At 35.6% G+C, this 15,729-nt stretch overlaps 1 protein-coding gene across 1 annotated transcript in view; it reads right to left on the reverse strand.

The window, feature by feature from the left end:
* The window catches only part of COL25A1 (collagen type XXV alpha 1 chain), a 269,830-nt gene that overhangs the window by 78,452 nt on the left and 175,649 nt on the right, over positions 1-15,729 (reverse strand). The window contains exons 6-7 of the mRNA XM_087935959.1: positions 6,402-6,428; positions 6,224-6,250 (exon numbers count right to left, since the gene is read on the reverse strand). Of these exons, the coding sequence (XP_087792085.1) occupies positions 6,224-6,250; positions 6,402-6,428 (54 nt within the window). The remainder of the gene's footprint in view (positions 1-6,223; positions 6,251-6,401; positions 6,429-15,729) is intronic.

The raw sequence follows: 15,729 nt of genomic DNA on the forward strand, positions 1-15,729 counted from the left end.
TCTACTGCATTACTGAGGGATAACCTAACCTGATATTTTAAGTAGTTTCCACTGGAACTAGATCTGAAATAGCCAGCTGACTCTAAGATCTGCAGAATTCTTTAGCACAGAAATATAATGGAGAAGAGGTGTGTTTGAAAAGATAAACCTGATCAGTTTGTGTAAATAAAGTTTAAATTCCACAAACTTTGTCAGTTTATAGTGGAATTCTTTTAGAGAGTGAATTTTGGAAAGATATTGGTACTTCACCATTAGAAATTGGGAACATACACATTTGGCATCACCTGAAAGGTCTTTCTTACACACACACACACACACACACATTTTTAATGACGTCAAAGCCCTGTTTGTGTTGTGCTGTTAACCACTGCTCAACTTCATCTATCTCAACCATTAACAGAATTGTTTGATTTACTATGCTTTTTGACAATAAATTTAGACCCTGTGGCAGATAATTCACAGTAATTTTAATTCAATTTTTTTGAGTGCCTCATCTTTCCAGTCAAATCCAGTGACATTATTCTCTGAAATGATGTTGTGTTATAGAAGAAATGGCATAGCACATAAATAATCTGTGTGGTGCAAAGCATATTCTCAGAGTTCAGCTCTCATCAGATATGTTGTTTAATAGTCTAATCCAATATAAGATTATTAGCATTGCAACTTCAGTCTATCCACAAAGAAAGACCCAGGTCTATAATGAAAATGAATGTGACATTAATCCCAACCTATTATTAAAAAGTCTATAGTATTGTTTACTTTTTTTTTTACAACCGCACAATTTATGTATTAGAGTTAACATAAAAGACAAACAAAATGTAATAATATAAGAATATTAATCTGAATTTTAACAGGTAAAGATAATAAAGGAAAATTCTGAATGCTTTCACTTTCTTAAACTTAATAATGCCAGCTGAAGACATTTGAAAGACGCTTTTAGTTGCATGCAGGTCCAACTATTAAAACATTATTTAGAAAATACCATGTGAAGAAAATAATTTTATGAACTTTATGTAGATTGCAAAACTAATAATAAAAATCAGTTGCTGGGTGATGATTGTGAAGGTTAATAAACAATAAATCTTCCATGTATTAGTAATGAATGAATCATTTACAGAAAGAAGATAGAAAATAGATTAGCATATTCAATTAGAGCCATTTCATGAATACTCAATATCTCTTTTCATGAATTACTGTTCTAGTTGGACGATAAATCATGAATGATCCTCCAGTGGCAATATTCTTTAAGTAGAAGTTACTCTGAAATCTTCAGAGGCTTGCTCGGTTTTCCTTTCCTACCATAGTTTGTAGTAAGCAAAAGCAAAAACCTGGTTTCTCTGCAGTAAAGTACTGGAAATATCTTCAGACATTTTTTAAAAAGAAGTTAACAAAAAACTGTAATATATTAAATCTCATACTTGTATAAAGTTATATTCTGATAATTTCAATATAATTTCCAATATGAGGAAAAGAGAAGATGAACTGTTACTAATTTTAAAACATAATCTATGGATTATGAAATAATATAGGGGAAAGCATAATCAAATACTCCATATATCCATCTAGTACAGGGATGTCAAACTCTTGTCATCATGGCAGCATCTCATTACATATTACCACATTTTTCCCCTTCACTAAACAGCACGTGAAGCATCCAGTCCTCATGCTGTGAGTTTGACAGACCTGATCTAGTACATTTAGTAAAATGCATGAAAGATTAAAATAGTGAAGATAATGACAATCCTTTTTCTAGTTGTTAGAACTGAAAACTTCAATGAAGCTGTTTCTAGTTATTTTTAATGTTCCCATTTTTATTTTTTCATTTATATATTTTTAATGTTTTCTTTGGATTTCAATCTATCTAGTAAAATTATAAATATGCAGTAATAATTTGTCGGTTTCTGCTATACTGGTCAAGATCCAAAAAAGGTAGAAGAGAAATTTTTACCTGCATTGCTTCATGTAAGGATATACTAGAGTAAGCTAGAGTAAGAAATGAAATCACTGAAAGAAGTAGCTATTTCTTTGATCTGCACATTGGGGAAAAATCTCTAGGAAAGGCATTGTTACGCTGAAGAGATGCTTCTATGAGTGGTTGATTGCTAGAGTTTTGGATTCTTACCCATCAAATCAAGAGGCACATTTCCAATTAAGATATTGAAAATTGGATTGCTAGATTATTAAAACCTTTAGTACTTACCATGCAACATTTTAGTCCTAAAATAAAGACAGACTTTAACAGCCAAATACTAAAACTTACTTCCTAAAACACATTAGGAGAGATATCCAACTGTTGATTCTTTGCAAAAACATATCCAGCATTTGTCAGCAGTATTGCTAAAGGGGAAGTTTTTAATTGTTCTTTGCTCTACAGCTCCATGCTTCCAAAATTTGCTTCTGAACAATGTGGAAGGTAGCATGAAGACCAGACTCATCATTTTATTGACTGATGCTTTGAAATCCAATTGCATCATTACTTTTCAATTAATTGTGGAGCCTATCTTCCACTGAAGTAAAATCAAAATCAAGGTCTCTCTTTAAATAAAGACTATGGCTCTGCAAAACTACAGATTTAAAAACAAAGTGGTGTTTAGAAGTGTGTGAAAACATAAACTGATCCTTTCTCTTCCACTTTTTATACCAAGGGGATCTTTCCTGAAGCTCATGGTAGCCATGCTATCATGAGAAGGGATCAGAAATCATTTTTAACCTGTTCAGTTTAAGAACTTCAATGTGCATGCAACAAGAGGAAGGTATTTTTCAGTATGACAATCATTCCTCCCCTTAAAGTCCTTAGTGCACACAGTAGGGCTTCTGAGCCGGGCAACTGTAGCTTGCCAAATCCTGGCCACCAATAAGAAATTAGAGAGGCTAGTGGCATATAAAAGATTCATTTGGTCTGCCGAGTTACTGCATGCCAACTAAGAAACAATTGAAGGTCTCACAGACTGGAAGGGCTAAACAGAGGACTTTGCATTAGGTATCTGCCATTACTTGTATGGCATTGATCCAGGCTATCAGGGGAATCATCTTACCCCAATAGATTCAGTCTGCCCCACCCATGGTGGCAGAGGGCATGGTACAGACTCTGTCAACCAAGGACTTCTGTTGGGCAGGGTCCAGCAAAAGAGCCTTCTCTATGGTGGTGAGATCTGCACCAACCCTCCTTCCGTACGGGCCTGAAGTCCTGGTCCTGCCAGTGAGTCTGGGAGGAGTATCTCTCTGAAGGTGGTTAGTAGATTGAGAACAAACCCCACCTTCCCTCATGGTCTTTGTGCTCCTTTCTCCCCCCATGTAATCTTTTAATTATAAATTTTAGTGTAATTATGATTACTTTTTTAATGTTTGTTTTTAATATTTGTAAGTTGCTCAGATTGGCTGCATGAGATAAGCAGCACATAACAAATCAATCAATCACCAACCTTGGAGAAGATTCCTTTCAGTTTTCTCCATTGTACAGCTCTCTCTATTGTACAAACTCTGTTCCCATTGTGCAAACTCCTTCCAGCCTTCCCTATTGTACAAACTCTGTTCTCTTTTATATAAGCTATAAAAAGAAAAGGCTGGGAGGGGCTTAACAACAGGCCAAATAAGGCAATATGATCATTTTGCTGTTAGAAGCAAGATCTCATTTTGCTTTGTGAAATGACTTTGGGATTGATTAATTCAAAGTAGATGACCTGTTGAAAAGGTTTGCACACACTTACTCTCATCATCCAAGTAATGGGACATTGGATAGAAAGTCTAATTATTTCTATATCATTCACAATACATTGGATATTATCTTATCTACACAACATTCATGAAGGATTTGTACCACTACTAAATCCTACCCAGATGTTCAATCTGCAGAAGAAGCTGGGCATAGGTGTCTGAACTCCTGCAATGCATGAGCATTGGATCATTAGTTGGATCAAGACATAAGGAAATTAAAAATGTTACATATTTTAGACAATACATGGTCTAAAATCTTGGATATGAAATATCTGATATGAGCAACCTGAATGATCACATCTCTTCCATCCCTACTGAATATCATTGTATGTGTTTTAACTGGAGAGTGCACAGAAAAGCCCTCTCGCCTCATCCAGTATCAGGACTAAGATTAGTATTATTGAAAAGATACGGACATCAGGGGCTAACAATTCACACATGTAGGTTCCATCCAGAAGTAAGTATATTAAATAGCAATGTTCTTAATAAGAATAGAATGACTTAATAGTTCTGAGTGATTCAAAGCAAGCAGCTTCCTCGAATGTTACAACTTGATTCAAAGCTAACACAAGTTTGCTTCTACTCCCTGGATTGCCGATGTCTTAAAAAGTACAAAACAATTATAATGACCTTTAGAATAGTTCTCTACTCATTACCCTGAATAACAGATATCCTAACAGTAGCTTTTTCCATTATTGTTTCCTAGCTACATACACAGCAAGAATCTGGCTTAATATTTCTGTACCTGGTAGAAAAGTTGGAAGGAAAGAAAAGCAATTAGGATAACTATCCTTATATTCAATGCATTCCAACATAGTTACCAGATTTCTATCAAACTACTATATGGAACAACTTAACAAGCTGTAAATTCCCAGAGAGGCTTACTCATTATTGGTTCTCTCAGTTGTGTAAACAAATATATCCTAAATAGCAAACACGTTTGGAATCCCACATGAAAAGCATACAGTTCAGAGAAAATTACACAAATAATTAACAATTTGGCAGGCGAGGGTTCTCCAAACTCCAGATATGTTGAACTAACCAGGCAACTATGCAGGAGTTTAAAGAGTATATATTTAAATAGCTGGTAGTAAACTGACTTTGCAAATAGATCGCAGTCATTCTCTGCAAAGACTGTTTATAAACCTGGTCTAAGGACATAATTGGCAGAGGCAACAGGCTGCTAAGAAATAAGTATTGAACATTTTCTGTGGTATCTTTCAATATTTAAAACTTGCTGTGAGGCTATCAGAAAAATTTAAAACACCAGCATTCAGAGCCCAACACCTTGTACAAAAGATAACCAAAATGGATGTCAATGCCTGTTGGAGTTTTGAAGTTTTGAAGTTGGTTCTTGTGACTAAATGTTTTGCAAAAAGCACCACACAAATAGAAAAAAGTTTTCAGAGGGTTGGGGGAAGTGTTTTATTGGCTCTGCTGCTAGTTAGGCATTCCTTTTGGTCTCCTGTGTGAAGAGACCAGACTGCTATAGCAAGATGACAAAAGTAATTTGAGTAGGGCTAGGCTGGATCTAGAACTGGCCCGGTTGTCAAGACTCAAGTTGACCAAGAATTTCTAATGACATCAGAGGCTGCAGGCTCTCATCCTTTCATTTTCTTCTGATTGGTGTTTCAGGTTCATTTTCTCTGTCCAAGAGCACAAGCACCATAGAAAGAGCCCTTTCCCATGTCCTTTCCTTCTGAGCCTCCTGCAAATGCCTCAATTCCAACGGGGCAGGAAACTAAGTGGGTCCAAAATACAGAGCCACCACTGCTAGGTCCATTGGGAAAGCTAAAGGAGTGAGGGAAGGACACATTTCTCCCTCTGCTGACAATTGTTTTCTGGCACCAACTGGTGTTTGTTCTATTTTTACTACCATGCACAGATGTAAAGAGAAACAACTGGCATTCTCAGAGCAACAGTATCTTTTCCTGTTTCATTATCTTAGCTTTTTTTTAAAATAAAAACAACCAAGCACAACCAAATCCAGCAAAAGCCGTTTTTTCTGCTACATTGCTAATTCTAAAACTCATTCTAGAAAGACAGAACAGATTGCTATTTCCAAAAAGCAAATTATAAAGGCATGCAAAACTCCTTTCTAAAGAAGTACAGTTCACTAAAAATCCAAGTGTCATTTGCTTTATTAGAAGCTCATGCAGATCTGACAAAAGAAACAGGTGGGGAAGGCTGGAAGTTTAGTTAGGCAAGGTGGCTCTCTAATGCAGCACATCACAATCATTCTCTAGAATATGGCTATCGAACCACAGAGATTGTGAATTTTAGTGTGTGCAGTAATGTGTGTAGCATGAACTCTTTTTACTTGCGCATTTTAATGGTCTTTGAAATCATGTTTGCCTTTGGCTCTCCTGCAGACACTTTCTACAACATGCAGGGTAAAAGCAGCTAATAAGCATAATTAGCTCGACACTCAGCTCGATTTAGTTTTGCGCTATGGACTGACTGCCTAGTCAGGGAAGAGGAAGTGTAACATTTTTGTTAATATGCTTACCCGAGGGCCCTGATCACCTTGATCTCCCTGCAAAGTGGAAAGATGATAGTTTTAACACAGCGTGTGTGCTAACCCAGCTCTCTTAAATAATCTTATATCATAACTGAGTCAATAGCCACCAGTTACTATCAGAAGGACTTCCGCTTAGTTGGTTAGTAGCAGAGATTTGCTGACTCACCTTCTCACCTTTTGGACCAGGTGGACCCTGAAAGGAAGAGAAAGGATATTCATTAATCATTTCATCATATGCTTGATAAGCCAGCCAGATGCTTACAAGCAGCAGAAGCGGTATCTAATTTGAATAACTCCTTTAGATTGCAGTTTTGGGGTGCTTGATTGAATATCTCTAGGTCTAACAAAGATCTTTGCATGTACAGCTAGTATATTATGAACACTATCCCAGACACTGGTTTATCTTTTGAATTGCTTTTCAGGAAAATATCAGGTTGGATTCCACAAATGCAAGATTAAAATAGGATGAGCATTAAAAGGGGTTCTGTGGGAGGTTAAAAATGTCTACAATTAAGTTTAGCTTTAAAAAAATCAGTCAGCTTTTAGAATGCTGGGTCTCCAACTATTATTGCATTAAAACTTCAAGCAAATCCAGCCATGATGGACATTGTGGTGAGAGATGCTGGGGGAGTTTCACTTAGCATTATCTTAGGAATACAGCTTCCTTAACCAGCACTATAGCCAATACCACACATGAATATTTGATCATTTATAGGCTTGGTTTTATATAGCATACCTTGGCTATTCTGAATTCAAGATTATGATCAATTACATAATTTACACAATGCAATACAAGCAATCAACATAATTTAAGTTAAACAATGCAACTTAAAACAGCCCAAAGAAACATCTGTTGTTGCTGAGTAGACCTAGAAAAACTGGGCAAGGCTGCAACTGGGATAGCAAGATCCCAGTATAATAAGAACAAGAGTATTCTGTAAAGATTTACAGCCATGATTGACTTCATTTTGGATTTCAATCTGCGGTAATTTCTGTGTTCAGTAGAACTATATCATGTCTTAGCAAATAAATATTTAAATTTATGAATTTAATGTGATTTCTGACACTTTTTCTACAGTATAACAATGGAAATTCTAAGTATCTTGTCCTGAAAGATTTCCATAGTGAGTGTCATAGTCATATTCAATGTGATGATCTACTTCTGCACTTCAATAAAGAACAGTTCTACCAGAAATGTTTGTGAGGCTATATCTACATATAAAAATTCAAGATACCAATCATCACTTTTTGATCCTTTCTATACATACACTGCAATCACATAATCTTGGGGAGGAGCGGTTATATTCCATTAAAACGCCACTGATTCCCATTTACAAGGGGTTAGATTTTTATTCTCTCTAGAGTGACTAATATAATTATGCTTAATATACAAAATGGAATTCTATTGCCTCTATCGAGATTCTAAGTAGTTGTATGATCTATTTAAGCCATGTATTTTTCCAGTGCCAAAAACAAAAGTCTAGGGATCCACTTCTGTTTTGCTTTGCTTTGGGGAATTAATTTTTATTTCAGATTAGGAGATCCTGGCTAAGTTTAATTCATGTAACCACAATGGATATAGAAAAAGCGCATAGCAAGATAGTCATATAAAGCTTCATTTCATGTATTAAGATTTGGAAGAGGCTGATAGATACCAAGGTTTGAAAATACATGAAAATTATTTTAAAAAGTCTTTGCTCCATTATTATAATTCTGGATTAAGTTGTACATCTCATATTTATGTTAAAGTTTGTTTTTCATAGCAACATTCATTTAAAATGTGCTGTATGTAACATTACTTATCAGTGGCATAACTTGGCGATCATGCAATTCAGTTTGAATCACACTTGCTAAAGTCCAGTGTAACTAATTTGGTGATTGCATCAACCTTTTTTGATTATAATTAAATCATGCTTTTAATTTATATATTTTCTCTTACATATACTCAGTCATATTATAATGAGGCATACTTTGAAGAGAGAGAGAAAAACTTTATTGACTGAATATTAGATTTGATTCATATATATACTTGGGGAAAACATACTCTGTGTACAAACTTACAGCTGATGAAAACATAGCAGAATACGAATAATTCTAGGTCTTCAAAAAATAAGAAAGAAATTTAATATAATGGAATGTCAATTCAGGGATGAGCAAGGTTACAATCAAGTGGTTAAAGTAGAGGGGAAGGAATAAAGGAAGCATTAGGGGGGAATAGATAAAATAAATCAGTTTTTGATTTGACTAGGTTACTTCCTAGTTTACACTGAAATCATAATTTTGCATGTTTCATGTAATCATAGGGCTGGAAGAGATTGTGGAGATCTTCTAGTCCAATCCCTTTCCCAGAGCAGGAATCCTTATTCCAGACAAATGCTTGTACAATTTTTTCTCGAAAACCTCCAGCAACAGAGCTCCCACAACTCCAGGAAACCAACTGTTCCATTGATTAATTATTCTCATTGTCAGGAATTTTCTTCTTAGTTCCAGGTTGCTCTTCCTTTCATGAGCTTCCATTCATTGCTTTCTGACTTGCTTTAGGTGCTTTGGAGAATAAATAGACATTTTCCTTTTCTCTTGCAAGCTCTTCAAGTATTGGAAGGCAAGTATCATGTTACCCATAAGCCTCCTCTTTGTTATGCTAAACATACTAATTCCCTTAGCCGTTCATTATATGGTTTAGCCCCAAATTATATTTTTTCCTCTTCTCTGAACTCTAAAAAGGCCTTAGCATTGTATCATGATGATCAGAACTGGATACATTACTCCAAGCGTGGCCTTACTAATGTGGTACAGAGCAGTACTATCAATTTGCATGATCTTCATGCAGGGGTGGGTTTCTATGGCTCTGTCCACCTCTGTAGAACTGGTAGCTCTGAAAAGCAGCAGACATAGGGCTCTTACCTGATCTTTATTTCCTGATTTTTCAACTTCAGCTGCTGAACGAGGCACTGCTACAGTTAAAAAAGCAGGAAAAGAGGGCTGTTTCAAAGGCTGCATCTCTGCATGCAGCATGCTGATGACAATTTACAGGCGCGCGGCTCCCAGCGTGCAGGGAAGCTCATAAATCCCAAACAGGTAGTTAACCCTGTCGTATCCCACATCTGTCTTCATGCTATCCCCTGTTGATGCAGTCTAGGACTGCATTGACTTTTTTTTTTGCATCTGAGGCACATTGCTGGTTCATATTTAAGTGGTGGTCTACTAGTACACATAGATTCCTCTCATAAGTATTACTGCAAGCCAGGTACTATCTGTTCTGTACCTGTGAATTTGGCTTTTCCTGCCTAAATATAGATCCTTACTTTTCTCACCACTGAGCTGCATCTTTTGGATAGGCCCCAATGCTCAAGTATGTCGATATTTTTCTGAATCTTGTGTGTCTCTTCCAAAGTGTTCCCCCCAGCTTGGCATCATCTGGGGATTTGATGAGTGTCCATTCAATATGCTCATCTAGGTCATTTATCAAGATGTTAAAGAGCACTGAGCCCAAGACAGAATCTTGAGATACACCACTGCATGCTTCCCTCCACACAGATTTAGTTCCATTGAGAACCACGTGCTGTTAGTCAGTCAATTGCAAATTGATCTGGTGGTAGTACTGTAGTACATTGTTCTATTTTACTGTGGTCTACTTTGTCAAATGTCTTACTGCAGTCTAAGTATACTATATCCATAGCATTTCCTTGATCCAGTAGTTTAGTCACTTTGTCAAAGAAGGCAATAAGGTTTGTTGGCATGGCCTGATTTTAACAACCCGTGTTGGCTTTCTAGTAATCACCTCGTTCTTTTTTAAGTGCTCACAAATCCAGAGTTTCATTATCTCTTCTGGCATTTTCCCAGCTATTGATGTCAAGCTGATTGGTCTGTAGTCTCCTGGATCCACTTTTTTCTCCTCCTTGAAGTTTTTTCCCCAATATTCTGGCAATTCACTCATGCTCCTGGGGCTCTGAAAAATTTCATTCACATCTGCCAGTTCCTTCAGTATCTTGGCCAGTACCCACCTGGTCCTGGTAATTTGAAGTCATTCAAGGTAGATAGGTATTTTCTTACTAGTTCCATGCTTATATTTATATTCATTTCAGGGGATTTTATAGATGTCCAATATAAATGAAGGGCAAATAAAAATCCAAGTTTTAAATCTGGTAGTATGAACAGTGCTCAAATGTATCATGGAAGAGTTGAATACTCATCTTTTGTAACTCAATGTGAGACATTAAAAAAAAAACCAATATTTACTCAGACCCATTTTAATTATCTTTAGCCAAGATTGAAAGGGTGTGGCCAAACTGATAGAGAAGGGCTAAATACTGCAGTGAGAATCTGAGTAGTTAACAACTATGATGTTATCAGGTAACATTTGCTCCTGATTTCATATCATGGGATTAAGGTTGAATTATATATAAGGGCGAGTGGACTACATAAGGAGACAATAACTTTCAGGGTTGGATGCAATTAATTGTTAAGAGTGAAAATCTGATGTAGGACTGATTCTGTTTTGAATTTCCATTAAAAGGCCATCTGCCTTAATGCCATCTCTAAGAAGAACTCTTAGAGAAAATCCTCTAAGAAGTCACAATATAGCTGAAAAGAATAATATTCTTCTTGAGGTAATAAACAATACAAACAGTAAAAGCATTATAACTGAAAGGAAGAAATCCCAACCATAGCTGTCAGTTCCAGTAAAGGTACTTAAGTTGCTTCCTTTACCCTTCCCTTAAGACACATGAAACTCTTTTTTGCATATAGAAACCTTATGAATAAAACCCAACTGGTTCATATAATAGCTGCACTTTTAAATGATCAAAAATGGTCTAGAGAAATATATTTCTCCTAGGAACGAAGACCCTGGGATCTACTTACATCCACATTTGTTTATATGCACAGACCCAACCTTACATATTACTACCTAAGCCTAATTAATTATTATGCAAACATGAATAAGGATTTGAAAGCAGAAGTCAGCTACTTTTGAGATTAAATAATTTTAAATAAAAGTTGGATTGCTTTGATTCTTGTTCACCTTCATACTCTTCCATCTAGTTCACTAAGAGAATATATAACATTGTATGGTCCTATTCATCCATATCTTATTTTCCTGAACTGTGATTTCATTTTACTCAAAGGAACCAATTAAATGCAAAACTCCTGGACTTAAACCTTCTGGCTGCATGGATTCTCATGAGCATAAGTGGTTTATGCATCTACTGGTCTGCTGTACTTACTGATCTGCTTCACAAAACAGATGGTAATTTCATTTGTGACAATCCTCATTACTTTATTGTAGAGGAGAAAAGAAGAAAATTTGGCCATGACTGATGGGGACTGACCAGCCAACTGTATCTTAGATTCAGGAGTACCATGTATAATAGTTTTTTTCTCAATTACCTCATGTGGATTATGGCTCCCTAGATGTTTCTAAGCTATTGCTCTCAGTAAGTTCAACCAGTGCTGGAAGTCCCTGCTTCAGTGCATGTAGAATGTAACACATAGGTAAGTCATATAAAAATTGTCCTTCTTGGACTGAGACAACTGAGCTATTGGGGTATAAAATTAGAGTTCTGTTCAGAAGCAACAGCATGTAGATTCTTTTCAGGCAACAGTCTTTCCTAAAATTTCATTAGAAGTGAGAAGTAGATGTCAATATGAAGAAGTAGGGCTTGCTACTAGACGACTCAAATTATGACATTTACAGTTTTATAACTTTTCATCTTAATGCACCTTAGTCTATCCAAATCTTATGCTTCTGGAAGAGAAATGCCAGGAAAAGTTAGAAAGCAGAGAGAAATGGCAGAACTGCTGTAGAAGAACCTGAACTGGTGGAATTCAAACCAAGGTAGCTCTTTAATAAAGAAGATTCTATCTGATTTTACCTATAACATTCATCCATGTTGCCCAGGGTTTTCTTGCTAAACAAGAAAACGCTGCAAGAAGCAATTCTAAATTGCAAAATAATAAACTAGGCCAATGGTAGCAAGAGATCAATTCTAAAAGGGAAGTATTTGCCAAGAACAGTAAATCTTCTTCAATAAATCTTCCCAAAAGTGTAATATTAAGGCAGTTCAAGATGAGAATAACATATAATGGCTCAACACTGTTTGGTAATCTGCAAGAGGTCTCAGAATCCTTCCCCTAAAGGACAATATGGAAAAATTAGTGTTCTAAATAACCATGCTCAAGTTCTTTTAGAAGAGTCATTGATTATTTATTGATCTTGAAATTCTCAAGAAAACTTTGAGTCTAATAATTCCATTATATGTGTTCAAAAAGAAATATTTTTCTTGAATCCCATGAGCAAATAATTCATTTTTAAATTGCGTTCAGAGTAGTATTCTGATCCTAAATTTAATTGTGTAATGGATTATTGTCAAAGGAATAAAGTTACGACTAGAAAGAATCAGAAAGTAACAACTGGAATTTGAGAAAGGCTGAATAAAGAAAAAGGATAGTCACTAATACATCCCTCTCCAAAAAGAAACCTAGCACCAAACAAGAGACTGCAGATGTGCAAAAAAATTGCATGTGACAATTTGCATGCAATATACATATACCATATGTATAAAATTATTACTGTAATGTAAATAGAATTACAATAGGATATTAAATTTAGTAACTGGAACAGTAAAATACAATAGTCCAGAATACACAGTTGCAGGTGGTTAGTTAAGGAGTGCTGATTCATGCAAGATTCAATCTACTCTATGATTGGTTGCTATAAGTATAATGGGGGAGTGTCACTTTTTCCAACCTTTTTGTCCAGTGTGTGTTCTGTACACTGTAAAAAATTACCTCATGATGTTCCTGTATTTTTGACTATCTTGTATTGTTTCTTTCTGGATGATGACAAAGAATGCTGTAATTGGAATATTAAGTAGTGTGTGTGTGTGTGTGTGAACTTTCATCTGAATAGTTGCTGTGCAGTTCTATGTCAAAATAACCTGTCTTCAGAGTAGGGAGGATTTATATGACTAGTCATTTTGATTCCTAAATGCTAATGATCAATGAACAAGCAGGGCTTCTGTTCTTCCAGTTTAGGATGATTCTTTCTGTTGAATGACACATGGATTGGGTAGGAGGGTGTAAATCTGCTATGATTCAGGACAAAACATTCATACTATTATTCAATTCTGTTCCATAATTCTTTTAGAAAGTCAGAAAACCCACAGTTAGTAATCACATGGATTTCGGAGATATTTCTGCAAAACTGTAGTTTTCTGTATACTTTTAGGCATAATCTTGAAGTATATTGATATGTAAATACTTACAAGAAAAAATTTTTTTTTGCCTTTCACTTTTCTCAATACATTCAATGCCAAGTCTTTGCAATTTATAAAAGGGAATGGAAATAACGGCTGATCAGCTCTTGGAGGCTCCCATATGGGAGTGTTAATGGAGCCAGTGGGATTGATGAACCTGTAAGCATTGGAAATGCTCAGCAGCATGTCCGTCAGGGCACAAGGGATCATAAAAATCTAGATGGTGGCACTAGCTTTTCTTGGTGGCAGGAACATTTACCATACTAAGTGTTACAGCGGGAGATAATGTAATAACTCTGAGGGTTGCACCCAAAACTTTTTCAAACCACAAACAATGCTGGGCTTCCAATTTAATTTCTTGTCTGGAGGCTCAATTATTATTTTTAAGCTTTGTATATTTAGAGAAATCTCAGCTTCTTTCCATTTTCTTTATATAATAAATGGCCTATTTTGGTAATTTTAAATAATAAATAACATTTAGCCAAGACTGGGATTCTACTGGTTCGCAACTATTCACTAGAACCGGTTGTTAACTTTCTAAGCAGTTTGGAGAACTGTTGTTAGAAGAAATCTCCTTTTGTTTTTTTCCACTTTACAGCCCCAATCCTGTAAGGAAGGCACTCCTTACATTCTGGTGTTACAAAAACCGCCTCTCTGTTAACCCTTATTATATTCTTGGCAGGACTAGACTTCCTGTCTGCGGAGCTTCTCTGGAGTTTTTTTTTTCTCTTTTGCTGGTATTTTGCTTGTTTTAAGCCCAAAATTGACATATGTGTCATATTTCACTTGGAACCCTTCACTTTCCTAAAGCGGAAGGATTGTTTTAAGCTTTTTACACTGCTGTTGGAAGGAAAGCTAATCTGTTAGCGGGATTCATTGTGGACAGGGCTTTTCTGATGACTGTAAAAGCAACTCAGTTGAAGATAATTAGTAGTCACATCCTTAACTTAGTAGCAGGTGGAAAAATCTTCCATTTTAGAAATGCCTATAAAATTCATATACTTTTACTTGGTGTTTTTAATATTTCAAGTACCTTTCTGCTGTGTTTCAGCTGCTGTTTTACATTATTTTAAAAACATGGCCAATAATTAATTGTATAGAACTAATATTTCATGGGTGATCTACAAAAAAGAAATCAATAATTAATAAAATCAATAAATAATTAAACCCAGAGGGGAGATTTGAAATCCCAAACATCAATTTTCATATATGCCTCATAAAATAAAGCTCCGGTTTCTGAGGAAGCAATAAGTTGATTAGAAAAATACAAGGTCAAAATATTTATTCATTTTAATAATAGCAAGGAAATTAAAATATCAATCCTACCCAAAAACTCCAGAGAAAACATCCAAGCATCAGAAACATACAATGCAGCAAGTATATACACTTACAGTCTTTAAAAGAGAATCGCATACGCAAACCCACAGACACATACAACTTTCAGGAAAACATCTTTTAGGTAAACTATATTGAGTTCAAGATGGAACCAAGATACATTATTGAAAGTAAATATGATATTGGAAATTGAACTGAATATAATATTTTAAATAAAATAAAAAGATGAACCTTTAAAAATCCTGGAAAGACAGAAAATCAGTTTAGTCCTGCTATTAAATATTACCATGGATGTAAATGTAAACTTGTTACTGAGTAGCTGAATACTCAGTACTGAATCTCTGGACATGAGCTTCATAATACTTCGCTAAGTGTTTGGCAAGGCCAGCTACTAAACCAATGAGGTGACCTACACCTTAAACTAGTTCAATGCTAACTTAATCCTTAGTCCTTCCTTAGCTCACTTAATCTAAAAATGGCACTTATTTGTCTTTATCAGATATTAGAAACTATGATTAGCAGGAAGAAGTGCAATTGACTTGGACACAACACTATTGTTAATACATATTCATAGCAGCCACTAGAAATGATTACAGTGAAATTCAGGAAGCAAAATCATAAATCAACCAGCCTCAAAGTTGCAGGGTAAGAAACGATGTGGACGAGGCTGAGCCTTCCATATCCAGGCAGGCAGAAAAGAACTGTCTGCCTTAGAAGATTACAGAACTAGAGCTGATCCTAGAGATGATTATCAGTTCTTCTGCCCCACATTTCTACAAGAGACCAGTGTTCATGAGAATGTCGAAGTTTACTAAGCTTGGGAAGTGAGTTGCATCTATAAACAGATTCATAACTTCATGCTTTTTATTTTGCACTGAAGATTAGAGACCATGAAGTAATAGA

The sequence above is a fragment of the Pseudonaja textilis genome, chromosome 6 (assembly GCF_049901715.1).
Source record: "Pseudonaja textilis isolate UNSWEBS1 chromosome 6, rPseTex1.2, whole genome shotgun sequence".
Lineage (NCBI taxonomy): Eukaryota > Metazoa > Chordata > Lepidosauria > Squamata > Elapidae > Pseudonaja > Pseudonaja textilis.